This window comes from Indicator indicator, chromosome 8 (assembly GCF_027791375.1).
Source record: "Indicator indicator isolate 239-I01 chromosome 8, UM_Iind_1.1, whole genome shotgun sequence".
NCBI lineage: Eukaryota > Metazoa > Chordata > Aves > Piciformes > Indicatoridae > Indicator > Indicator indicator.
This window is the reverse complement of record NC_072017.1, coordinates 13278970-13305338: the sequence shown is the minus strand read 5'-3', so window position 1 is coordinate 13305338 and position 26369 is coordinate 13278970. Positions and strand designations below refer to the sequence as shown.

General features: G+C 38.4%; 1 protein-coding gene across 1 annotated transcript in view; it reads left to right on the top strand.

The window, feature by feature from the left end:
• Window positions 1-26369, top strand: part of SNX25 (sorting nexin 25) — a 64943-nt gene that overhangs the window by 20772 nt on the left and 17802 nt on the right. The window contains exons 5-9 of the mRNA XM_054383018.1: window positions 2230-2300; window positions 12126-12316; window positions 18902-19033; window positions 20254-20529; window positions 23879-24034. Coding sequence (XP_054238993.1) covers window positions 2230-2300; window positions 12126-12316; window positions 18902-19033; window positions 20254-20529; window positions 23879-24034 — 826 coding nt within the window. The remainder of the gene's footprint in view (window positions 1-2229; window positions 2301-12125; window positions 12317-18901; window positions 19034-20253; window positions 20530-23878; window positions 24035-26369) is intronic.

Sequence of the window (26369 nt, the reverse complement as noted above, 5' to 3'; positions counted from 1 at the left end):
TAAGGCTTTCTTTCAGACTGGTTCCTTTAGGGGAGTTTTGGCAAGCTCTCTTGTGATTAGAATCAGGTACTTGTTATGGGGTATGCAGGGAGAAGCCCCTAGCTGGATCAGTGGAAAGCTGTGGGTTGAAGGGTGTTGTTGTTCTTGGCCAGGAAGCAGAAAAGAGTGGGAGGCTATGTGTGTTGGATCTCCTTGTAAGCAAGTGTACCAGCTCTCTGCCTTGCAAATAACTCTCCTTGAAAGGCTAGTATGGTACTAGACTTTCTACATCTTTTTTCTCTCCTTGATTAGAAGCACTACTGTGGAAGGAATATTATATTGATTTTCTGCATTGCTTTTATGGATTTTATTTTTAGAACTTAAGTGGTGCAGCAACTACTTATTAATTTTGGAGATACTTTTACATTCACAGTTCATTAATATCTGTAGTGGGCCTCTAACATTTGATTGCTTTATCTCTTAGCAGAACTTCTCTCCATTGCTTTGTGGAAATATGCCTTTCATTTTTGCAAGGGACATCTGGGGAGCTGATGTATGTTTTCGTAAAAAGTAATTTGCTGATTTCGAAGGAGCTTTTAAAAGCTTCCAGAGAAGGGACAGTTGTATAGTCGTTCAAAATCACTCTTTATAATGTTTACCTCCATTGTTGCTTGTCATGAAGGGAGACAGAATTTTATTCCTCTTTTATCAAGTTTCCACAAAATATGTTTTCCCCTATTTCTTTCAAGAAGAAAAAGTTAGATAGTGAAATTGCACCTTCATGTCCCCTCAGATTTAAGTTAGCATGGGTAAATTGGAAGCCAATAACCAATAAAGAATAGACAAATTCTTCCCTGTCAGAAATGAAAGAAATTTACTTACTCCGTTAGACTAGAGATGAAAGACATGATGAATTAAAAACACAGCTGAGAATAAATAGATATAAGGAAATAAACCACTGGATAGTTTTCATTCTGCTTTCAAGATTAGCATTATGTTTATCCTGTTATTTATTAGTATAGCAGCAAAATGTCACTCTACAATTCATGGTCAGAAAGATCATTATCACCAGCTCTGTGTCATCCTTTACTTAAGAAATGAGGGAAAGGGACAACTACAACAAAGAATAGGGGAGAGAGGAGTGGGAAGGTAGAAGTAATGTGGATGTCAGTCCATGATTGGTTCAGTTTATCAAGTACAGTTCTTGAAAATAAAATTAGTGCATCACATTCAAAATTTCCTTAGATATTTACTTACCACCACCACATAATCTGTATCGACTAAAACATTTGGAACAGACTTTCAGGGAGAAAGGGTCATGGTCTGGCACCGTAGCCCAGGTGGTGTTTCTGGGGTGCAGCATTGCACACTACTCTAATTGAGTGGCTAGAGCCAAAGCTCAGTGCTTGGAAGGAACAGACTAAATGTATTTTCAGGATGTAACTCAGAGTCTATTCATTGCCCCTACTTAAGGTGATGAGGAACAGAAGAGATGCTGTGTTACAGTATTAATAAACATGTAAACCCATCAATGTGAATAAATGGGATTAAATTTGGAAGGAAAAGTTGTGAGGAAAAAGTGGAAACCTCCTTCCATGGGCAGTATTTACTTGGTTGTCTGTACCTTGTTTTATAAATTCATGAAGTTCACAGGTGCCTTACAACACTTCAGTGAGGTGAGTGAGTGTTGTTTATAACCCATTTGTGAAGCCTATTTATGAGCAGGGAATTAACTATGAGACTTCTATACACCAAAACACCACCTTCCCTCTAGGGCTCTTCTTCCCTGGGAAGGACTGGGCAAGAACTGTGGTGGTGGAATAAAATAACCAAAATACAGTAATTTTCTTAATTTATATCTGCTCCATATAGCTTGTGAGTGTATTAGCTAGAAGAACCTTACAGACAGCTCTTTGCTTTTGAACTGAACTCCCATCCTAGTTTCCTACAGGAAACTTATATTTAATGTTGAAAATTGACTTTATATTGTGTTCACTATTACCTGCATGTGCAGTGCCAGCAGTTGAGAAAAGGGAGCAGAGTTATTAGTGGGAGGTTTTCCTTTTGTTTCAAGATAACCACCATATGCACACTGCTCTCTATTTCCAAGTGAGAAGGATGTGGAAGTGTGTGGGTTTTTATTAATTCTTAAGTGTGCTGTGTAAAGACACATTGTTAAAAATTAATACCATGTTTTCTTTTTTTCTCTCCTCCCTCTTTACCCTTACCCTCTACTGTTTTTAAAATTAGGTATCAGATTGTAGTGGAAATAGTTCAGGCAACCACAATCAGCAATATTCCCCAAGTGAAGAGGCAGAAAGGTAAGATTTAATTTTAAGTCACATCTGTTGTTTTCATTTTGAAAAGCTGTTTGAACTCCCAACATACATATGCAATCAGCGTGTGTGGGATTTTTAGACAGATTTTAGGAATGCTATGCCTTCGTTATTTCAGTTTGTTTCATTTGTCTGATTCTTCCAGAAACTCCCATGGTGTGATTATCACCTCCACCCCATCTTCATTTAAGCTGATAGATCATGAGAAAGGTCATATCTATGATGCATTTATTTTCAGCACCTGCTGCAAGTAGGGTTTTTTGCATTACATATTCATATACTGAGAACCTTGCTTCCTCTCTCTTTTTCATACAATCTATTCTTCAAAGACTCAGTCTGTTCTTCTTTCAAAATACAGAAGAAGAAATGATAGAGCATAATTGTCAGTCAGACTTTCTTTTAACTCTTCATTCTGTTGTGTTTGTGTTCAAATACAGAGCACTCTTAAATTCTTCTGCAGTGTTTTTGGCAATGTTTCAAAATGCCTTTTAAAACGCATGTGAATCTTACATTTGTACCTACATTTATTATATATACTGCTTTTTATGCTACTTAAAATGTACCAGAACTGTAGTATGTCTTCTGGAAATTACATTGATGGCAACATTACAGACTAAGTTTTTGCTTGGATAGATATACTGAAGGTATATCAAAGCACAATAAGAAGGCAATGGACAATATAAATTAATTTGTAAACATCTAGAAGATTTTGCCTTTAGTTTTTTAAGTAATCTCTGACAGGTTAAAAGAAAAAAAGAGAATCCATTTCTACCTCCTTGTATAAGAAAGGAAAGCTTTTAAAAGTGATTCGAGTGTAATGAAAAATGCAGAAACAAATTATAAACATGCCATGAGGGAGTCAAAAAAACATCTCTGGGCAGTCTGAAGAGCTTGGGTTCTATTCTCAAGTTTCTGAAGTGTCAGGTTGTCAGCACTGATAGGCCTTTATTTTCTAAAACAGTGCTAGATGTGCATTCCTGTAGGATAAACTGCTTGTGTCAAACCACAGCAAAAGTAGGTGCTGATTTTTTGCTCGTGTGCATTACAGAAAGATATTAATATTTCCCAGACAAAAGTTAATTTAATGGAAAGTCTGTTTCATAAAGTAATAAAACGAGAACAGGGAAGTTAACTCTGAGTACATTATGAAAAATCAATCTTGCCAAGCCTGTATTTTCCATTTGTGCTGCCACTGGTCGTTGTTGTGACAAGAATTGATTTGGGGATTATTTTTATACAGTTTAGGTTCCTACAATCAATTACAGTCTTGTTCTCCTCTGTCTCACTTGAGTTTATATAGTTAACTATCTACTGGTCTAAACCCTGAACAGAAGATGGTTTTCTGAAGCAACAAGTGCCTGGTACTGCAGAATAGATATAAAAAGATTAATGCTCTTTTTTTTCTACCAAAGAGTATCTGGTCCCACTTTGCATTTTCATGGACTCTTGACTTTACCTGTATTTTAAAAAAATCCAACAGAAATTCCACTAGCTGGTGCACTGAAGTTTTGTGTTAAGATATTGACTTTTATTAGTTCAGTCAGTGGTAACCTTGAAGGTCATTTAAGAGTTGATTACCACTAGTGGCTGTGTTAGTGAGTGGGACTGTTGGCTGTATTAGTGAGTGGGGTTATTGTGGTTAAACCTTTTATTTATTAAATAGCCAATAGTTATTCATATTGTGTTGGAAGAAAAAGATTATATTTGTTTTTCCTGGAAACACGGAAACAGAGGCATACAATACAATCTTTATTATAGTTAATGCAAATTTAAGGCAGATTTCTAATCTGTTTCAATTATTCAGCTAAGAATTTTATCTACGAAACGTATTTCAGTCTCAGTCTATATGCAGTAAACTTTTAGAGGGTTATCTAGAGGGTTAAAATCTAGTTCTGAAGGCTTTTTTGTCTTGTTTTCCCTGAAGTAGGTGAAAACATTTTTTTCTAATGTGTTAATTAATCTAACGTGTTCCTGAATTTTAGGAAGAAGTTTAAGGAAAAAGTTTTGCTACTTTCCTTAAAACAAAACCCTCAAAGAACGGAGCACAGCTCACTGCCGATAAAAAGATTGTTGACCTCTCATAGAGCAGACCACCACATTAGAAAGAAGTTCTTTCACAGAAAGAGTGATTGCCCCTTGGAATGGGCTGCCTGGGGTGTCAGTGTCCCTGGAGGTGTTTAAGAAAAGACTGGGTGAGGCACTTAGTGCCATGGTCTAGTTGATTAGATAGGGTTAGGTGATCGCTTGGACTCGGTGATCTTGGAGGTCTCTTCCAAGCTGGTTGATTCTGTGATAACTTACATAACATTGTGAGGTTTCCCTTTATGAATGCCTCAGCATACTGCTACCCTTGCCAGCAGCTGGATTTCATGGTGAATAACTGAAAGCAAGCTTTATGCAAAATGGAAGTGAATTTGCACAATCTCATTCTGTCTCTTTTTAATCTGTGCCTCCAGTGCTGCTTGCATACCTGTAATAACGTGTGTGAGCGTGGCCGTTTGATGGATATGACAATCTCTCCTTTCCTGCTAGTAAATGAGCTCTTGCCTTTTTGTGTCATGAGCATCTCTTAGCTTTGATTCCAGCTTGGCAAGAGATATTCTTACTGGTAGCTATTTCCTTTTTCCTATGGCAAAATTTGGTCCTGAAAATGTAACTGCTTCTTCAGTGTCTGGGTGTCAGCTAGAGCAGCTGAACTATGGCTGACCAGTAAGTAGTCTGTCAAGGCTGATCTCAACTCTCAGACTGTAAGAGTGGAGCAAGTGTAGAATATGATGTCATGGTTGTAGACTCAGCCTCCATCAGTTTGGGGTGTGGCTGCTTCCTGAGGTACTCTTTTCAATAAAAAAAAAGTACAGCAACAAACTTCAGGAGGAATTAGTACAGCAGCAGAGGTCAATACTTTGCAGCAGTGACTGCTTAGCTACTATCTAAGCAAAGTAAGTCTTGTGCAAGTATATAACTAGCAGAAAATACGCCTGAGCAGGATTGTGTACCTTCACTATTGATTGAGGAGACCATTAATTGTCTAAAACTAACCAAAAATTTTTTTTCTAAAAGGATTAAGTGTCTGTGTTTAAAGGATGAATAGCCTGAGGACCAGGTCTCAGACTGGTAACTTCTCATGTGAGCTACAGTTGCCTGACTTGAATTGGGGATACTAAGTATACCTTGGGTTGCAGAAGGTGCAGAGGGCTTGTCCCTCTGCAAGGACAGAGTTCTTTGCACTTGATATAATTAGTGTTGGTGCCACCTATTGGCGAAATATTTAGCTGTAAGAGCCCTCTAATAGAAGGAGAAAGTAAAGTACTTCTAAACACAATTGTACTAAACCCTCTGTAGTGAAAAATGTCATGTTATAGGGTCTTCTTTCTTTTCAGATTTCTATCACTTGAATCTTCTGGCGTGTGAGCATAGGAAGGCAAACAAAAACGTAGAAAAGCATCTGATTCATGATAAGCAGTAAGTCTTGCATTTGACTCTCTGAGAGTCAAATGTCTTAAAAGGTCAAGACACAAAATAATTTGAGAGGTTCGCAGTATGACGCCTGTTGTGGGTGGATGATACAACTTCTGTGGCCAGGACAATTGCATGTGATCATTGCTAGAGCTTGGTAAGAAAACTAGTGCAGCATTGCTGTTTTCAGAGTGTTGATGATTTATTCTGGAGTGGTGCAGACCACTGTAAATAGAAGCTGTTAACTTGTGTGCTGACATTACACTACACAGCTGTCCTCATTTATACTTGCACAAAAGTGGTGGATCTGGTGCATACATATATCTGCACTACTTCTACCAAGCTGTGTCCTCCTATGTACCCTCTTCCGTAATAGTCAACGTCACTCCAACAGTGACTGTAGGAAGAGGCTTAGTTTTGTGGGTGTGTGTGGGTTGTGGTTTTATTTTTAACTCATCCTTGGTTTTTCTTCCTAGTGATATTTGTGGGCTGTGCTTTTTACAGTTGCATGTGCTCTATTTGGAAGAATCACATTTTTATATACCCTTATCAAAAGGCAAGATGAGGAGAGTTCTATAGTTAAGGATTCCTCGGAAGTACTGAACTGAATTTGAGCTAAATTTTAGGGATTTTTTTATAGAACTTACATGTTAAAGATTTTGAAGGTTACCTCGTTTTGATCTAGTAAAGGAGTTTGCAAGAGGACAAATACCCAGATCAGGCATGGTAGCACAAGTGAGAGAGAAACTGAGTTTCTAGAAGCAAAAGCAGATCTTAATTTTTCTAAAGAAAAGGCTTCAAAAGTCAATCATGAAATAGCAACAAAAATAACTTGCTGCAGTGATTTGATATTTATGGTAATGTGAAAAATAAACTGTTTAAATACACTAGTTCTAATTAAAACAAACTTTTGTTTCTTCTTACTGTGTTAAAGGATTCTATAAGAATTTTAGCAAGGTTCAGTTTTACTAGATGGTGTTTAAAACAAAAATAAAACCCCATGAAGGCATATACGTTGTTGTAAAGCAAATACCTCAACAGGTTGGGTTTTTGTTTTTTTTTTTTTTGTGGGTTTTTTTGCCATTGTTGCATTTTTTTGTCTTTTTCTTTCCCTCCCAACATTGCAAAGGGTTTTGTTGTTGTGTTGGTTTTTGTTTTTTTTTTTTTAATTTATCTTCTAACCTTCTGTGCCTTCCACCTTATATGTGACTTCACAGCATGACCAGAAACCACCCTGAAATGACTGGATGGGACTTTTTTTTCCAGACACCACATTACAGTTGACTCCAGGGAATCCCTGTTGAGAAAACTGCTCCTTTTCAAGCAAGGATTGAGAGACAAACTGAATAAGCAGCCATTTCTATGTGGAAAGCTCTGCTGTGTTGCAGTAGAATAATTCTCCTGCTGAGCATTCCCACTGTGTGTCTAGATACTCGCTTTTACAAGTGGAGCTGACAACTGGTACAGAAACAGAAATGTTTGTGGACAGCCTTCTCAGGTGCTATGGTTCTGAAAGAGACTTAAGTGTTTGTCTTTTAGAAACTTGGGCTCCAAGCTACCTTGGGTGTGTGGGTTGTGATGCGTGGGTTTTGCCAAGATGATAGAGTGAAGTAAAATGGATGGCTCTGCATTCCAGCGCATTACAGATGCCATCTAACGTAATTATAACAAAACTGTGTTATGATTCCTCCCTTCCACCCTCATCCTCTGCAGAGAAATAAACACACATACACAATTGTTTTGGCATAGCTTCTGGGCAAGGCTAATGCTGCGCTTCCCTATCGTGTTCACGCAGTGAGTGTGGGTGAAAATGAAGGTTACAGTGACAGTAGACTTGTTTGTTTTGATTTGTGTTTTTCAAATCAGTTTCATAGAGGAAGTTCTTCTTTCTTCTCCCCAGATCCCCAGTGTGCTAGAGATGGCAAAGAGTCTTGTCTGCATTTGGTTTGGAGAGATGCCCATCAGTGAGGGAGGGACAGGGGAGGGACTAGTTGGTCAGGTAGAAGTGACCAAAGGGAATGCAGGAACCTACAAAGAGAGGCTATCTGTGGTGGATATTATTATATTGTATAGTATGCATTTACTCCCTAGCTCATTTTTTTTGCTTTACTGCCATTTTGCTTTTTCTTTTGCTCAGCTCTATCTGTGTTAATGGCTAGTGCAAATGATCAGTGCCTAATTCCTCCATGATCTCTCCTGAAGTCCCTTATCCCAGATCTATTGCCTTAAGTGTTTGGCATTTAGCACTATTTTTACTAATTCTCTTGTCTGACCACATTAGAGCTGCTTTTCCCCTTTGTTTGTACTGTGGGCTGTAGAAGAACGGCATGTACTGTTCTTCTCAAAGTCTGGCCTGCTCTTGCAGAATTGAACAAATATTTTTCTGGGCCTACATAGTCTTTGAAAATGTGTAGTTCAAAGTTTCTAACAGCTTGAAGAGGTCTGTAATGATTGGTAAATTATATATAGAAGTATACAGTTAGTTCATATGAAAATGTTAAATTGGTGTTTGCTTCTTAACTACTTCAGCCTGGCATTAAGAAGGTGCTGCAGGTGCTCAACCTGGTTCTTGCAAAAAAAGTGTTGCAGAAATGCTTATGATGTTGTGCATGAGTGTAGCTCCTTTGGAGACGAGTCAGGTGAGTCAGTGCAGTTGTATCTGCTGCCAGGTGTCTGCTGTCTGTAGTTCTTGAAGCTGTAAAGGAAAAAGAAGTTAACACTTTCAGTTTCTATCATATTTTTGTCATATATAACTTTGCAGTTAAAAGGAGAATTTTTTTTTTTAATGCTACTGCTAACAAAAGAGGGGGCAGTGGGGACTGAGTGCTATAGTACAATCTAGTTTGCATGTTAAGCAAGCTTTATATATGTCCTAATCTATACTATTTTTGTTGTATCCTTCACTCTAGTTTGTGTGGCATTTGTGTGGCACGACTGTTGTTTGCAAGGCCCAGCATTCTGACTGAAAATGGATGATGTATGTACTGCAGTTTATTATGTTTAATGTTTATAAAACTGCCCAAGTAGCAGAGTTACCAAGAAAAAATCTCTTAGAGAAGTTTTTGGTGGATTCTAGGATCTGCTTCTGGCATAGTTCAAATCAAGTTAGTTAGGAGTGATTCAGAAGAAAATACGGAAGCTTTGTCAGAAGTCACTGTAGATGTGCAAAAATGCATGGACTAAAAAGAAAAATTACACAGATAGCTTTGATTGCTTGGTAATTTTGAGTACATTTGGACCATCTGCATTTATTATTGTTCAATGCAAATTGAATTATCCACAGCTGTGGCTCTGTAAGCAGAGTTTGAAATTCTGATTTGGGTATACCTTGCATTTGGATGCCCTTGGAAGGGGGAAGGAATGTACAATACCCCTCTTGAGTTTTGAAATTCCTCTGTGGCAGTGCCTGTCCCCTGATAAGGATAATTGTTTTGGAAGAAGTTACTAGAAGACCCTTTGCTCCTCTGGGGACAAAGGTCCTGCTCAACTGTTTTTGGTAAACATGTGGGGAGGAAGTGCCAAAGAAGCATCTTTCTTGTGTTGCTAATGAGGAGTGATTTTGTTTGGTTTTAATGATAATAGTTTTTAAAATCCCCAAAAGATGCCTTTTATTTCCTTGCATGGTGATCAGACAGTATCAGGGGCATATATCTATTCCTTTTCCATTCATTGGAGCTTTCTGGAGGGCATGAGACTAAATGCATCCTTTTCTTTTGTAACTTTCTGGTTTTATTTGGTTTATGATGTGGTACCTGAATGCAGTGAACATCTTTGCTGATATTCAGAAATGGCTCTTAGTTACATCCCAGTACTTTGCTAGTGGTGGTAGAGTTAAAACAGATTAAAGAATAGATTTTAAAAATTTGTCTTTATAGCTTAAAATATCTCTTTGATAGGGCTTAACAAAAATCAAAACAGTTTAGATCTGAAAATCTGAGAATTCTCAAAAATCAAAAAGAGGAGCTTAGCGTTAGGGGGAAACCAATGATCTGCCTAACCTTTTTCAGTTGTCTTGAAGATGTTCATCCTGATCAGTGCTAGCTTATCTTTCCTACCTGGGAGGAGGGAAGTCGTGTTGAGTGTTCATTCACACTTCCAAGCCTTCTCTCCTGCACTGCAGTGCATTAGCCACAATCCATGCTGGGCTGCTCTTCATCAGCCTCATGTTTATTTGTGAAGGGATGTTGCTGCCAGGCTTTCACAGTGACTAGTCCTATTTATCCACGGAGCCAGGAACAGGCTGGCAGTGTGATCTTTATCACTCTGCATCAAGTGTTTCTACATGGAGTAGCTTCTCATGGGTATGAAGAGCTGAGTTAGGGAAATGTTTTTGAAGGATCTTTGCTAATGAAGTAATTAATCACTGGAAGCAGGTAGGATGTAGTGCTCATGAGTCTCTCCTGGAGGCTAACTGCAATCATGGGATGATAAGACTTCAGGTGATGTAGTTGTGCTTACTTTGAAAACCCTCCAAGAATGCCTTGTTTTCACGAGGAAGGGTACTTCTGTTTTAAGAAGGCTGAATGATCATCGTGTAGCACTGTTCATGGACTTTCAAAGTGTGAGTTTTCAAGTATGCGTTTTAAGCCCAAAGTTTTTAAACTTTTGAGAGACTTGAGAACTTCTAAAAATCATCTTGGAGTCAAGTTCAGGAGGAAAAATGCTGGCTTTTAATCTCTGCTTTAAAGCTACTGTATATGTGTTATCTGTAAATGTTTTGAATTGAGAGCGAGAGCTATTTTGTCCTTAAGGTATTTTTCTGGCTTTTATTGTTCTCTTTTCTTTTCCTCTCATTAATACTGATACCTCTGGTCAAGGAACTGAAACACAAAATTAAATGCTCTGTTGACTTCCCTGTGGTGATAGCATGCCAGGAAAACAGATGGCTTGTATTTTTTCTCATGGTAAACTCATTTTGTCATTTGCTTCAGTGAGTATCATCTCTATAGTTCACTGTTATATGGCAGCTCAGATGCAAATGATACTCACCCATTAAATCACTAACAGCCTTTGAATTGGGAGGCTTCCTTACCAATGTACATAAATAATGCAGTAAATAAAGTGAGAGTAAAAATGCAGGAAAAGATATTGGGAGAAGATATGTACTCACATTACACGTTCAACTTCAGGGAGCTCCTTGTACCTTGAGCTGTCCTTCAGTTATGCAAGTGCCAAAACTTAGGGTCACATGCTGTAGTTATATGTGACTTTGAGGGGGAAATAAAAAGATTAAAACAATCCTAGAGGGTAACAGTGTATTAGGAATGTGTTTAAAAAAAAAAAAAACAAACTATTTTAAATCATTCCTAAGAGATTTCATTTTTCTGTGCATGCATTTACCAGCCTAGCTGCCTGGTAGTTTCTTTCCAACAACTGTTTTGAAACTGGACTTCTGTTCTCACCTACATCGTTTTACTAGCATTTGATATTTCAAAAACATGGTGGAATACATACCTTTTACTTATCCTCGAGCAACTAATTAGCCCAGAGTAAAGTACAAGCCAGGCACTTTGCTACTGAGCTCTAGTTGCAGCCTACAAAAGCAGGAGTATTATCGTTGAACAACAAGAAAATAAAACCAGTGTAAAAATGGATACAAAACAGGAATTATTTAAACACAATAGCTTTTTTCATCTGCTTTATCTGCTGCCTTTTTTTTTTTTTTTTTTGTCCCTGGTAATGTGGTGAAGAGACTGGTGAAAAGACTTCATGTTACTTCACTGTTGAACAGTACCATACAGTTTTGATGTGGCATGATAAGGTTTTTTTTTTTTTTTTTGTCATCTGACCATTTTAAATTTGCTCCAGTCAGTGTTGTTGTCTGGAGGAGATACTGTATGATGTGATGTTCACATCAGGCTGAAGAAATTTGGATTTACAAATGAGATGCATGGGAATGTGTCTTGCTGGACTAGAGGGGGTTGAGTCCATTCCCTTGTGACTCTAGGCAGTCAGTGTTACATTCAGCAAGGTACATAAACCATCAGCTCTTACCATCCACCAAGATTGTAGATAACTTCCTAATGCCACCTGATAAATGTACAATCTGTAGTAGAAGTTTTGGGTCTGTATCTTGCAATGGGCTATGGGAAGAGAGAGAGAGGGGTTAGATTTCACTGCATATTTGAATGAGGATTTTTTTTTTCCTGAACTGTTTCATGTAAACCCTGGAGGTGTCATTGGGCAACATCACAAAATCTTCATTCTGTTTGGAATACAGACTTTCCAGTATCTCTCCTCATGTGCATGGTTGATTCCTGAATCACAAATGCTTTGATCAGGCAGTGCAAGAGGCAATGTTATGATGATGTTTTCATGCTGTAGAAGAGTATCTCTGATTTGCTTTATTCTTAGATTCAAAAGGAAAAGAAACTGCGGCAATGAAAGCTGACCTGCTGAGGGCTCGCAATGTGAAGAGGTATATTAATCAGCTGACAGTAGCAAAGAAGCAGTGTGAGAAGAGAATAAGACTCCTGGGAGGACCTGCTTATGATCAGCATGAAGATGGCATTTCTGATGAAGGTGATGGCCTTCAGAGTCAAAAGGTATAAATCCACTAGTGCATACATTGTCTGAAGGTCATTCTAAATGTGTTAGCACCTGATTGTGTCAGCCTCACCCTCCTTTCCCACAGGACTGTAGTACAAGTTAATTACTGCATAATTTATTTGCCTTGGAAAAGATCACTGAATACCTGAAAAAAAGACATGCTGATCACACAGCTTGGAGTACTGCTGAATGTGGAACTTTATGAAGGGTGGAGTGGGTTATGAGCATGTGTGATTTTTATTTTTTTTTTCCACATGTACTGCCTGTAGGGAGTTAATAAGGATATAGTATCAGCCTGTCTCAAAGTAGCAACAAAAGATTGCCAAGGTATGTGAAATGTTTCTTTGGCCCTTGTAATATTTACTGTAGGAAATACCTGTGAGTTTTGCAAATACTGTTGTTTAAAAGCAAACACTTACTTGTGGAAGGCAGTTGACAGAATTAAGGGCAGTCATTGCAACAAAACTCTGGTAAAGCTATTGGCTGAATGCTGATTTTTTCAACATCACTGTAATCTGGAATTGGAAAAGCTACTGTTTTATTAGCCAGCATCTACAAAAATAAAATTATGGTTGCTTATCCTTGCTAAACTTATTAAAAAGTTCAATGACTTCTTTGTGTAATCTACTCTGTCCCCTTTGGGCAAAGCACAGTAATTGATGTGTTCAAATTAGAAATAAGACTTTATCTTTTCCATGTAAGTAGAAGAGAAGTTATCTCTTCATGCAGGGTTCTTTAACTTTCACTATGTCCTTAAAATAGTTGTAGCTTAGTGACATGTAAGAAGAAATTGTGTGGCACAGAAACAGTTCTCGCTATTTGTATTTTGTCTTTCTTTAGTCAGGTCTGAAAGAGAGCAATCCCCTACCACCCACTACTCTTTAAAGCGTGATTTCAGATGGTGTGTCATAGATTGTGCCAAGGCAGTTCTGATCTGTTTCCTGACATTCGGTGTAGCAAGAGGTGGCAAGGAGAAAAGGAAAGAAGGAACCATGTGGCAGCACTGCATGAGCTATTGATGCCACTTTTGGTGCCTGCTGGTACTTTCTAGGGTAGATATTTGTTGACGTAAGATTGTTAAAGAATGGGGTCAGGTTGGTGAAGCTGCACTGGGTAGGTGCAGGGATTGGTCAGAAATATAATGAATTACAATATCATTGTAATTAAACCCAAAGGAATTCCTGACACTAATGTTGTGGTTTATAACACAACAGATTTTCAGTGGGACTGCTGACCTAGGATTTTACCTTGCAGATATACTCATGAGCAGCTCCATACTGAGTTAATGGTACTGCTAATAGGAAGGAAAACTCTTTGTGCAGGCATTTGTTGTGGTGATGGCAGAAATGATGGAATCCGACGCAGCTCTGCTTCTGAGTTTCTGAGGTGTTTCTATCAGGAAGCCGTAGAACACCTCTACACCCATCTCAGCATAGAAAGTGGGAAAACTGCTTCTCTCCTCTGTTGCCAGGAAAGAGGCTGAGGAAGGCTGGGTGAAAGATGGATGTCTGTTCTCTTCTGAGCACAGAAGAATGCCCAGGGCTTGGCTGAGGAAAGGAGCCCTCTTCTTCCTGTCTTCCTGCATTGTGTTAGCTGCAGTCTGGGTTCTTGTTTCCGGGCAGCCAGTGCTGCTTTGGTTACTGGGCCCTCCTATGTGGGCAGTACTGCCTTTTTCTAAGCAAATGGGAGAGGTATTGTTTGGGATTTAGTAGATACACTGTGTCACTGCTGGTGGACGATAAGTTCTCTTTAGAGTCTGGCTGTGCCAGCTTTTCTATTAAGCTAGTGCTTAACCTGCAGAATAACTAGCTTGTATGGAATGAAACTGGAAGTTTGCCTTCCATTCTTCAACTTGTATGAAATAGCTCAGAAATAGGCATTTACAGATGGTGTTTTGAATTAATATTTTATGTAAGTGTAGTACAGAACATTGAATACATTTTTAACATTAGAGAATTTTTGATAGTAGTTTAAAAAAAAGAACAACTTGACTAGTGATCTAAACTTCTGGTTTGGTTTCACTTCTGCATCCTACAAAAAGCTTTCTTTTTTCTGCAATAGGACAGGAGTAATGGTATTGCTGGTAAAAGTCTTTTAATGCATGTTCTCATTATGGGCTTAAATGTGGAATTAGATTATTTGTAGCTGTTGATGTTCTGGTCTTACAAATTTAAGAAACAAAAATTATGTACTTTGAAATACTTGGGATTTTTGGTGTGTGGTGTTTTTTGTGTTTTTTTTTTTTTTCCTTTCACAGCAGAAGCTAGTGTTAAAACAGTGTTAGTTTTCTGTTTGGTAAATACATAAAGTCAAGAGACTGTGTAGACTTTACATGTTTCACTCCATTATTCTGAATCCCAGTTCTCTAGGGAAATCCTAAATGTGTGAATTATAATCAAATGTTTATAAGCAAGCAAAAAAACCACAGCTACTCTCTGAATCTGAATTCTGCCATAAGCTCTGGTACTGATTTATACATTGCCCTGGATGTTAAATTTGCTTTTAGAGAAAATGCAGTTTGAATTAGTGTGATAAATAAGGCATCTCCTCTAATCTACTTATGCTCAGTGCAGTTTTAGTCCTTTTCTAAGAAAGTGTACCTGCGCAGTACTGCAGTATTTAATTGAGTTGTTCTTGTCTGCGTTTATTCAGCAAACCATTTGTCTGATCTGTTGTGTTCAGCACAACAGCTGCATTACTGTATTGGTGAGATTTGATGTGTACAGTGACAGCATCTCCTTAGTGGAATTGTTTTGTGAACCACATGTGGTAAGAAGAGCTCTGGGAATATGATCCATGACTAGCCGTGAAACAGCAAGGAAACCCACCTGAGGGTATTTTGAAGTGCAGGCAGTTTATATTCATCATTGCTGGTGAGCACGGAGTTGAAACTCCTGCAGAAGACCTTGCTTCGACCACATCCATGGATAGGTTATGATTTAACTGGAGACCAATCAGATTTTCACTGTTAATTCTGAGTTTCAGGTTGAGAGATCACATTATGTCAGAATACCTCATGATAATACAGAGCTTGAGGATATAAAGAAAGCGAGCTTCAATTGTCCCCCTGTTGCCTGAAGATGGAGTGTCTTATGACATAAGTATGAACATGTGACTGTCAAGGCAGGGATTTTTCCATTAGTGTGTATGCAGTAAAATAGCCAGGTGCCTTATGCAGTGCGTGCTTCCTGATAGGTAACTGATCACTGTATCTGGTTCAGCTGCTGCTGTATATGGCAGATAGCCATCTCTTGATGTGCCTCTTAAAGTGAGAAGAATGTATGCTTTAGTTCTAGTCAGTGTACAGACGAAGCATTAATTAAGATTTTTTTTGAAATGCCACTTTGAAAGAGACACATTTTCCTGCTATTTTTGACATTGCTCTTCCAAAAAAGAAAAAAAGAACCCCAAGCACAAAACACACACCAAATGAAAACAGAAGTCCTGCAGTTTGTGTGCTGCCATCCCAGCAGAAAATCTCCACTGCTGACCCAAATTCTGTTCACTTCACCAATGATCTACAGTGCTGTCACCAGCTTTATTGTAGTTGTTCATTACAGGCTGGTGTAGTTGTACCAAATGGAAACCTGGTGTGTTGCAAAGGAATCTAGTACAGTGCATCTGTGCAGTGTCTGCCCTTCCACTGTCTACAAGCTCTTCTGAATTAAGTCATTGTTTTATGTTCCTCTGTAGAGAGAGGTTGCAACTATCTTTAAGGACTTGTCAAGACCAAGTCGCTGTGGAGTTAAAGCACTGTACTTGAAAAAAAAAATCTAAGCCCTTCCTAGGCTTTGGCCAAGTCTGTGGACAGCTGTGGTACATCAGTTACTTTCTTGTTGAAGTAGGGAACTGCTGCAGCAGCAGTAAACCTGCTGGTTTTTCCAAACCCAGAAGCTTCTCTCAGGTTAGAAGGACTTGAAGGGTTGCTGTTGAGGCTGATAATTCAAAGATTCTATCTACCAGCTGTGTATTAGATTTGAAGGTGTACACATTCCCTACTGCATGTGTCTAACATAGCTTAGAGCTTCGTACTGTAATCCATGGTGATACTGAGTCATAAAATAATCTTTTGCTGAAGGTTACAAAATACTGCAGAATCTCATTCTTTAAGTTAGAGAAAGAAGGATCCTCCACAGAATACTTCTTGAATTGCATGCATTTTTTGATAGCTTCTCACCTCAAGGCTAAAAACCTCTTTTGCCCATCATTGTTGCCATTGAAGTCTTAATAATGTTTATAGTACAGTGTTTGTAACTGTAACTTAGAAATTACAGGAGAGTCAAGTCTTAAACAAACAAGAACTTAAGAAAAAGTTGGTGAGGTCTTATTTCTGTAAGAGAAGTTTCTATAAGCTTTTCTGTCCATTAATTAGTTTTGTTAAACTATTTCAGTTTGCAAGGTAACTATTAGGAAGTTTGTGCTGAAGCATTATTAGACATCACTACATTAATTACCATGGGGCCCTTGTGCAATGGGCTCTTTGTGGGATGAGAGGGCTGTGGTTGCATTTGCCTTGCTTCCTGCAGCACTCACAATTACTTTTGAGAGGGGATGTTTGTTCATTATCCTCCTTGCTGGCAGCCTAAGTGGAGATACCTTGGCTAATAGAGGCACAGGTGACTTCTCGCTCAAAAAGTGACAGAACATGCTCCACATTGTGATTATTACCTCTGCTATTATTTATATACAAAGCTGACAGTCCCAGAGATGGTGCAGATCTCTGTTGAAGAGGCTGGGAAACCCTTTTCCACTTGTATTTTAAATCATTGTCCTTGATAAAATGATGGAATAGAGAGTGTGATGATGCACTACAATGAGGCTAAACAACAGCCTTTGAATTGTCATCTCTGTTCTTCTCTTTGACAGTGATCACCATCTGTGTAATTAGGCTAGCTTCAACAAGATTCTCTCTCTGCTGTCCCATGAGGATTACAGAATGGGTTCAGAAATGCAGAAATTTCCATTCATATACCTGAATAGCTTTTAAGCTAGGAGGAAGCCGTATCTGGATGATATTGTTATGGTAAATGACAAAGAGAGGAATGGCATATAACTGTCACTGTGGTATTTTGAAGATGAAAATGAGCATTTCAGCTGAGTCAAACACTGCCCACGATTTGGGGCAGCTGTTTCACATAAAGGATAAATGCTTCAGTTTTTAAAGAACCTTATTTAGTTTGGTTTGTTAAGGAGGTGACTTATGCTGGTAATTGTGTATGTGTACACGTGTGTGGTTTCCTCCTGTGCAACTTAAGCCCAGAAAATAACTTTTCCTAAATGTAACTTAGTGGTAGAGTGTCACAAGTTTAGTAAAATAGGTGGTCCTCCCAGAGAGAGTGAGGCTGATAAACGATCTGAAATGTGGTATCATTTGCTACTGGAAAAGTCAGTGAAATTATTAATGTCTCAGCTGGAATTCATGTCCTGCTCTTTACTAAACTATCTTTGCAAAGTCATAGGAAGCTAAGACTCATTAGCCTCAGTGCTTAAGGACCTCTTTTTCTTTTCAAATAAAAAGGTGTGGGCTGTTTGGTGTCTGTGAACAAGAGACCAAGACTATTCTGGTGTGTCTGGATTCCTGTTGATATAAGTGATAGCACTAAAGGAATTACATAAAAAACACTTCAGCTGCTAGACTGAAAAGGTGGTGGGGAGAGGATGTTTAGTTTTTGTAAGGTGTTCTGAAAATTTGTCCTATTTTTCAGAGAGAGACAGGGTTGTTCATTCTGTTCAGCATGGGACAATGTGTAAGTTTTGTCAGGGAGATGTTTTGTTTTCAGGTGTTTGTCTCAAAGAAAGGGCCCGAATTCATAAAAATAGTGGAGGATGAGGAAGCAAAATTGGTTTTTCAGTCCAATGTCTAAATGACTGCAGCATCTGCTTGGGTGTGGAAAGTCTGTGTTTCATTTTCTTTCATGCTTGATGTACACCCTCCTTTCTCATTTCAGGAAGAGTCCTGAGCATTATGTCACAGACCGTTCTCTTTGCTGGCTGCATCTCTGATAGATGCTTTTTAATAACAGTTAGTGGGAACTGGCCACCAAATGCCCTAGCTGCCAGGGTAAAGAACTACACTTCCATCTCTGTGTCCCTGAAAATAATTGAGATGCATCTCAAAGCTCTGTGGCCTGTGGCATGGGAACTGCTAATGTTACTCTGCTTGAACAAAGCAAAGAATAGATCAGTCAACTTTCAGCTTGGTTCCTCTGCCTTGCGGGAGCGTTGGAAGTTAAATTTTTAGCAATAGCATTTTGTAAATGACTTGAAATGCCGTCTTAGACCTTGAAATGTAGTCTTACCTCCTGGACAGAAAACATGTGGAAACAATGTGTTCTCTCTGGTAGGAGGACAGATGCATTTATCTTCTACATACAATCAATTTCTATTTTGTTAAATTTTTTGTTTGTTTCAATGAAATAAAGCTATTACTGTAAGGTCTGCATACTTGAATCTAGTACAGGTTTGTGGGGTACATGGTGCTCTGTGGACACGGTAAGTAAAAAGATTTTCCCCATAAGGGATAGAGAGAAGCTAGAGTTAGGTATTTTCCCAGGTTTTATTCTTTGTTCTCTTTCCTTCAGATTCTTCAGTTTGATGAAATTTTGTCCAACCCTTCATACCGAGAGCACTTCCGAATCTACATGGAAAGGATGGACAAGATGGCGTTGATTGGACTTTGGGAGGCTGTGGAGTATCTGAAGAATGCTAACAAGGTGGAAGAAATTACAAGTCCATGTGGCTTGTACACTAAATAAGAATCTCTGCTGCTTCTGATCTTCCTTTTAGACAATATCATTGTATTTGATATGCAGAAGTAGTAGAATTATTCCCCCCTCTATTCAGCAAAATTTGTGTATACATGTTTTTAAAATCTTTTTGAAAGGGAGATTTTGCTTTAAAAGATCACTTCCCTGTCCCTGGTCTGCTGCTGTATAAGCAACTAAGGTTCTTCAGGAATGCAGCACTACTGCTAGAGGGAAGAAGCAATGCTATATTGTAATTCATGCTGAAATAAAACAGGAACGAGAACCCAGGGATAGGAAACATCACTTGAAAGTTGAAAGAAGTATCCTGGAGCAGAGGTGCAGAGAAGAACTTAGAGGATAAATTTTTTGTTTATGAGCTGTTGTGGGATGGATTTTGGGGGAAACTGTTTTAAACCTCCAGAAGTAGCACTAGCATGAAATAGCAATTTCATTATTATCAGTATCAGTTAGCTTTTTATTCAATGTAATTTTATTACTCTCCTATGTAAAAATATTCCAGTTGATTGGAAAACATAAATAATGTCCTGTAACCAAAGTGGCAAAGTGTGGAGTGTAAGTAGTGAGCCATTAATACAATCTGAAGAAATCACAGAATGTTAGGGGTTGGGAGGGACCTCAAAGGATCACCTAGTCCAACCCCCCTACCAGATCAGTATCACCTAGAGTAGGTCACATAGGAACACATCCAGGCTGCTCTCTGGGCAGCCTGCTCCAGTGTTTTGGCACCCTCAAGAAGAAAAAGTTTTTCCTATGTTCACATGGAACCTTCTATGCTCCAGCCTGCACCCATTGCCCCTTGTCCTATCATTGGACATCACTGACAAGAGCCTGGCTGCATCTCGCCCTTTTTAAAAACTCCTTTTTATACCAGCATTTGGAGCATACTTTTTTAAAAAGGCAGTGGGTGTGGAAACTGAGGTAAATTTAGAGCACTGCTGTTTGTTCTCTTAAGGAATATCAATACTTACCTTGTGAAATTGACTGCTTAGATAGGTGTACAAGCAGAGTGCTTGATCTCAGCAAGAGATTCACAGATGTGTTCTCATCCATCTGGATGTGAAATTAGCTTTATCATCCTTCAAATTATGCACTTGTATCCTGAGTTATCCTGGTATTTTTAGCATTTTTTCATTATTTTTCCCTTCCTCTCCCTTCTTGCTTCCTAGGCTGAAATACCTCAACTAGTGAGTGAAATTTATCAGAATTTTTTTGTGGAAAGCAGAGAAATACCTGTGGAAAAATGCCTTTATAAAGAAATACAGCAATGTCTTGTGGGAAATAAAGGCATTGAAGTATTCTACAGGATTCAGGCAGATGTTTATGAAACTCTAAAGGACAGATACTACCCCTCATTCATTGTCAGTGATTTATATGAGAAATCAGTCAAGAAGGAGGAAGAAAGAAGTTCTTCTCAGCTAACTCCTGAAGACAAAGATGAAGTGGTGAGTCACATGGGCAATTAATTTCACCATTATTTAAGGTGATCTGAAGATGAACCTCAGTAAAGCATATAGTACAGCTTCAGTCTTGAGCTTTGGACTATTTTTTTTTTTCTGATACCTTTATAACTATCATCACTCTTGTAGTTTCATCAGGCAAACCTGGGATGTTTACAAGCAATTTGAAACAAAATGTACAAGTTACTTTTTCAGCTTTAAATTAGTTTAAGTGGATGTTTCACATTTTCAAGCCTTTGGATTCCTGTACCTTTTGCTGTGATCCTTAAGCCTCAGAGAAGGCGAAGCATACCTCATACAAGCTCAACTTTTCAGTGAAGGAAATCTCACTAAAACATCAGTAGGTTGCTGCCCAGACCTTGTCTGGTCCTGTGTCCCATGCATTTCCTCTATATTAAGTAGGCACTGAAAGTTGTATGAAACAGGAGAAAAAGGAATGAAAAATATTATCTTAGTTCTCTGTAATGAATGTACTGAATAAATTAGTAGACTATGCTGGAAGATAAAACTGATTAAAATAGCACTAGAACTGGAAATACTAAAAGAGAGCCTTGAAAAGGTCATAAGCAATAACCCAATAGCAGCTCTCTTGGGGCAGGTTTTTTCCCTGGGTTCTCTAAATCAGTCAAGGGAAGTTGTGCTGCATTTATCTCAGAACATTTTGACAGGAGCATCTCTCAAACTACTGAGCATCTTTCAGGCAGGCTGCCGCTTCAGTTCAGCATGAATATTTTCACTTTATGTGTGAACTTGTGCAATGAGGATAGAATGAGGCGCAGTAGTTTGTCTAAAACTGGATCTAAATGGACAAATATGAAGCTGAATCCAGATGTGCTGATCTACATCTTGCTATTTAGAAATATTCTATAACTATCACTAGAAATATGACTTTCATTTCTGTAGGTCAGCTGTGATAGTCTCTATAGTTCACAAATCAGCAAATCTGCAGAGATGAGCTGTGTTAAGTCAATTGTATCCCTTACAAACTTCAGAGTTTGCTGAATTTTTTGTCGTTTTTCTCCCTGTATTCTTTTCCTTGAAGGAATATTCAAGATGCGTTTTCTATTTTTTTCATTGCTGACTCAGCTATGTGTTGAGGGTGGTTAGGTACTTCAAAGACTTTCTGTCCTTGTATCTCAACCATTGGGATTTTGTGAAAAGGCCATTCCTGTTTTTTATTCAGAACTTTCTAAGTATTAAACATTGTGCTTTTTAATCTCTGTATCTATTTTATTCAAGAAAACTGACACAACACTTCAGGGCTAGTTGTCCTCTGTCAGTTATGGCTGGATAGGTAAAAAGCCATCTAGTGTCCACATGGAGTGAAGGACAAGAGGGAAGGTGAGCCCTGATTAAACATGAGAAAATCAAATCAGAAGATAAAAAGTGAGGCAAGGCCAGACTGCTGGTTCTGCTGCACATGGAACAAGCAGCAATCCATCATTGCTTTTTTAGACAAAAACCTCCTTTAAAGGGTTATGAGTAGACATAAAAATACCAGAAGCAAGCAGTGCCTGCGTTCAGCACTCTGAAGAAGGAGGGTCTGGTGGATGCATTGGTGCCACATGCGTCAGCTAAAATAAGCCCAAAGTCTGTGTTCCTGCAGCACTCACAGAAAGGGAAGTCAGGGGAAGATAGCACAATTCTCTATGATCTCACTTTTGAATGTGTTAGTTATTTGATAACTTGAATGCAGGTATTTTATTATCTTGAAATTCTAGTGTTTTTGTGGTAAACCCTGTGATTCAGCAGTAGGTTTTGCTATATCCAAAATGTTACTGACAAAAAAATCATGTAGCCTACCTCTGGGAGCAGACCCTTACCTGATTTGTAATTAGTTTCAATCCTTTGATTACTAGAACCAAACTTCATATGAGAACTCTTTCAGTTTTTCAGTCTTGAAAATAATGTGTTTTGTTCTTTTTGACCTCTCTGCTTCCCAAGAAGTTTTATGGGGCTTTTATTTTTATTGTTCTATTCAATAGCATTGTTTAATATTTGTATTACTGTAGTGCCAGGAGACAACAGCAAGCTTCCATGAGTTGAGCTCTGTGTATGTGCTTGGAGGAGGCAGACTCTGACCTGAGAAGCTTACAAGTCCATGCAGAATAGACAGAGGAAAGGATGGAACATAGAGCTAATGTTATTTACTCAGCCACATAGCAAGCAAATGTAGAGCTGGCAAAGGGCATGGATTTCTTAGCCTGGACCTCCTGATTCTGCATTGTCCCTTATGAGAGTCACATTAAGGAGATTAATTACTGTTGCCTCTCTATCTCTTCTGAAACTTTTTTTACTAAGATCTAAAATCCTGCAGAATTTATAGTAGGATTGTTTCCTCTAAAGCTCACAGAATTTAGTTGAGTACGAGACTTCCTTCTGTTAGTTCTGTTCGTTATACACAGCTTACTTAGTGGGAATATCATTAGATAACACAGAACTCTCATTCATGAGATTAGCTTCATAGCTTCCCACAGATAAGTTTAGATAGTCACGAGCAGACCTCAAAGATCTTTGAATGTGGTAACAATAACATCGCAGTTCTGTTTGATGGATCTCAAGGTCTTCATGCCTATTTGAAGAAGCACAGTAAGAAAGGAGAGGCTGAGGCAAATGCCAAAAGATGTTAAAGAAAACGTCACTGAGAGGTGTGAAGTTTTCTAATTTTTTGCATATCGGTAGTACACAAGATGGAAGAAACTGTTGGTTTCTCTGAATGGATATAAAAAACTATTCATGAGTTTGGGGTAAAGCATATGTGCTTTTAACACATTTTTATTCTCACTTCTAAAAGCAGCAGTAAAATCTGTTTATGAAAGGAAAGGGCTTGGTTTAGATTGTTCTGCAGGCTGATAAATCTGTTTTGTGAAGGTCTGTGGGAAGCAGGACTGTTCATTAGAACTGTGGGCTTTTTGGTTCTGCTTCCCATCACTTTCCCCTCCTTACCCTGGCTCATTATCTTTCAGCTCAGAGCTAAGTATTTGCTTTTCTATCTGGCTTTGAATATTGATTGTGACTGCTAAGCTGTTGTTGCTTTTAAAATAAACTTTGATTATTCCTCTCATTTACACTGTAGCTTTAGCTTGAAGGTCATTTTACACAGATGGGAAAAGTTGCCAAATTGCTGTAGTATAAATGGTAATGAGACTTTGTCGGTGATTTTTTGTTTGTTTGGGTTTGGTTTTTTTTTTTAACAGACTTATGTTTCGTGTTGGATGTAAAGGTTGAAATATCTGTTAGAATCTGTTATACCTACATTTCCATATATATCAAGAAGTGTTCTTATATGTAAAATGCTTATGCAGTAAACAATACTCTCATCCTCTCTTCCTAGAGCCAAGGTTGTGAAGAAGCTACTGAAGAATGCACCACAAGAATTAATGAGCAGGCCAGTTATGCTGTAAATAAACTTCGTGAGCTAAATGACAAGCTTGAATATAAGAAACAGGCTCTAAATTCCATATGTAATTCACCAAAACCCGACAAAAAGGTCAGTACCTTCAGTGTCTTCAGTCTTTTTTCTCTCTTGTTGATTTGTTTTGTTTTGTTTTTTAATATTCTTAGTGTGTTTGTGTAATTTCCAGCTGTCCCAGGCTCTCCTGGGACAGGCTAGATTGTTATTTCAGTGAGCTTGTTACAGAATATGAAATGAAAGTTTCATTTAGATTATTTATTTTTGTAACTAAAATTACAAATGTGATACTGTTTTGTTTGTCAGAAAATAACAACCACTCTCCCAGTCTTGCTGCTTTGCTGGTGGCAAATAGTGTTTCTTCCTTACATCTCTTACCCACCGGTGTTTGTGTCATTCTTCATGGCAGCTTATTTCACGTCCCTGCTGCGCAGGGACATGCAAGTTAACGTCTGCTCCCTCTGCTGGCTCTCAAATAGCAGAACACAATTTTTTCACCTACAGTTCTCACTGGCTTGTTAAAATCAAAATGGGGGAAAAAACCTCCAAACATATAAAAATGACTGATTTAATTTATAAGGAGCTAGGAGGAATCTGCAGGGCACACTTTAATCGCTATGTAGTCTGAGAGATGTAAAACTTCAACTCTCTGGGTTTGGATTAAAAAAAAAATGTTTTTCTTTCTGCTAAGTGCAACAGTTAAGCAATCTAAAAACACATTCAAGCAGAAGCAAGTGATTTGCATTTGTCTTAGGCCAACTTATTTGCATTGCTACAGAGGATGATGTTACAGGACTGTTGTTTTGATGCAGCTGGGCCAAGCTTTTCAGCTGTAGCAAAACTGGTTGCAAATGGTAAGGAGTGGGTGAGACCAACAAGCAGTTAAGGCTTCTCCCTAAAATGGCTTCCTACCAGAAGTGGCAGAAATGTACCTGGGTGTTAGTAGTTGCTCAGAAATTGGATTCTTCGTGCATTTGTTCCTTCAGCCAAAGTGAGTGCTAAGATGCTGATCTTAATAGATTTTGAAACCCTGCTTACTCTCTGCTGCTTCAGCTGACTCTAAGAGGAAGTGGACAGCAGTGTTTGAGGCCACCCTAGCTAGCTTCATTTTCTCTGTCCCTTCCACATCTCCCGTCTACCAGAGGTTACTGCAGACAAATGGAAATGTGTGCAGCTGCTCTGAGAGTGGCCTGCTTGCAGCTGCTGTACTGTAAGTGTGGCCTCAACTGTCAGAAAATATATTTGATTTGTTATCCAAGCACTGCTGTTCAAAGTGGTAAGAGCACAGTTGTGTCTTTTTTTAAATGCCTGTGTTACTGCACTAGCATTTATGTGTGAAGCCTCTAAATGCATAGTTAGGGTTGACAGTGTGAGTCTGGGACACCATGTTTTTGGGACTTTATTTTTTTCTTTCAGATATAACAGGTAAAAGTTTGGTTGTTGATCATATAAAGTAAAAAAAGTTTCTAAAAATACCACAGTTTTGTGCCATATGAAGGGGAACGTCACACACGTTTGGCATTTTTTTTTTTTTTAAATCTCAAGCTGTTTTCTATTTGTATGCACATCTTTAAATGGCTTCTGTCACTAGGCAAGTCACATGCCAGTCAGGCAAGGAAGGAAAGTCTTCATCTGAGTTGCACATGGAATGCTGCTAATGCTAGAAGAAAACGCTCTGTAGGGAGGAGTCTTATTTCAGTTGTTTCTGTAGCACTATAGTTTTAAATTTGTTTTTTTATTTGATATGGAAAGTAGTATATAATTAAACCTTCATATGTTGTTGCATTCACATGGATGAATCACCTGTATGTTCCCTTTGCATTTTTGAGAAATAATAGCTATGTTCTTTCTATATCTAAGGTCTTGGGGAGGTGGAGATTGTACCCCTTCTAAAGTTTCCTTGTTGCTTGGTTGGTTTTGGCGTTTTGTTTGTTTGTTTTATTTCTCCTACAATATTATTTGTCCCTGAAAATATATACGTCTTTAAAACAGAATAATAAAACGGATGCAGTATTGTTACAAAGTCTCAGCATTTGTTTCATAAGTGAAGCAGCTATTTACTTACCAAACCTTACCCATTCTTACGTTATTTATCCACTGGTCCAGGGTGCTACTTAAAGGTGAAAGGTGAAAACAGAACAGTCTCTGTGTATTGATAGTAAATAAACCCCAAAATTATGCTGAAGGTTAGGTGTATGCTAGAAGGTTGTTATATAGCTGTTGTGTAGATGATGTTTCACATCTTACTTGAGACAAAAATTCTCAGAAAACCAGAATTACTGCAGCTTTGTAGAATGTCACAATCGCATCACAAGTGGTACAACTAAGACTCAAACTGGACCGTAATGTATCTTCTTTTTTAAAATGTATTTTTAAGTGTCAGCTTGTTTGGCTGTGTTTCTAATGTCACATA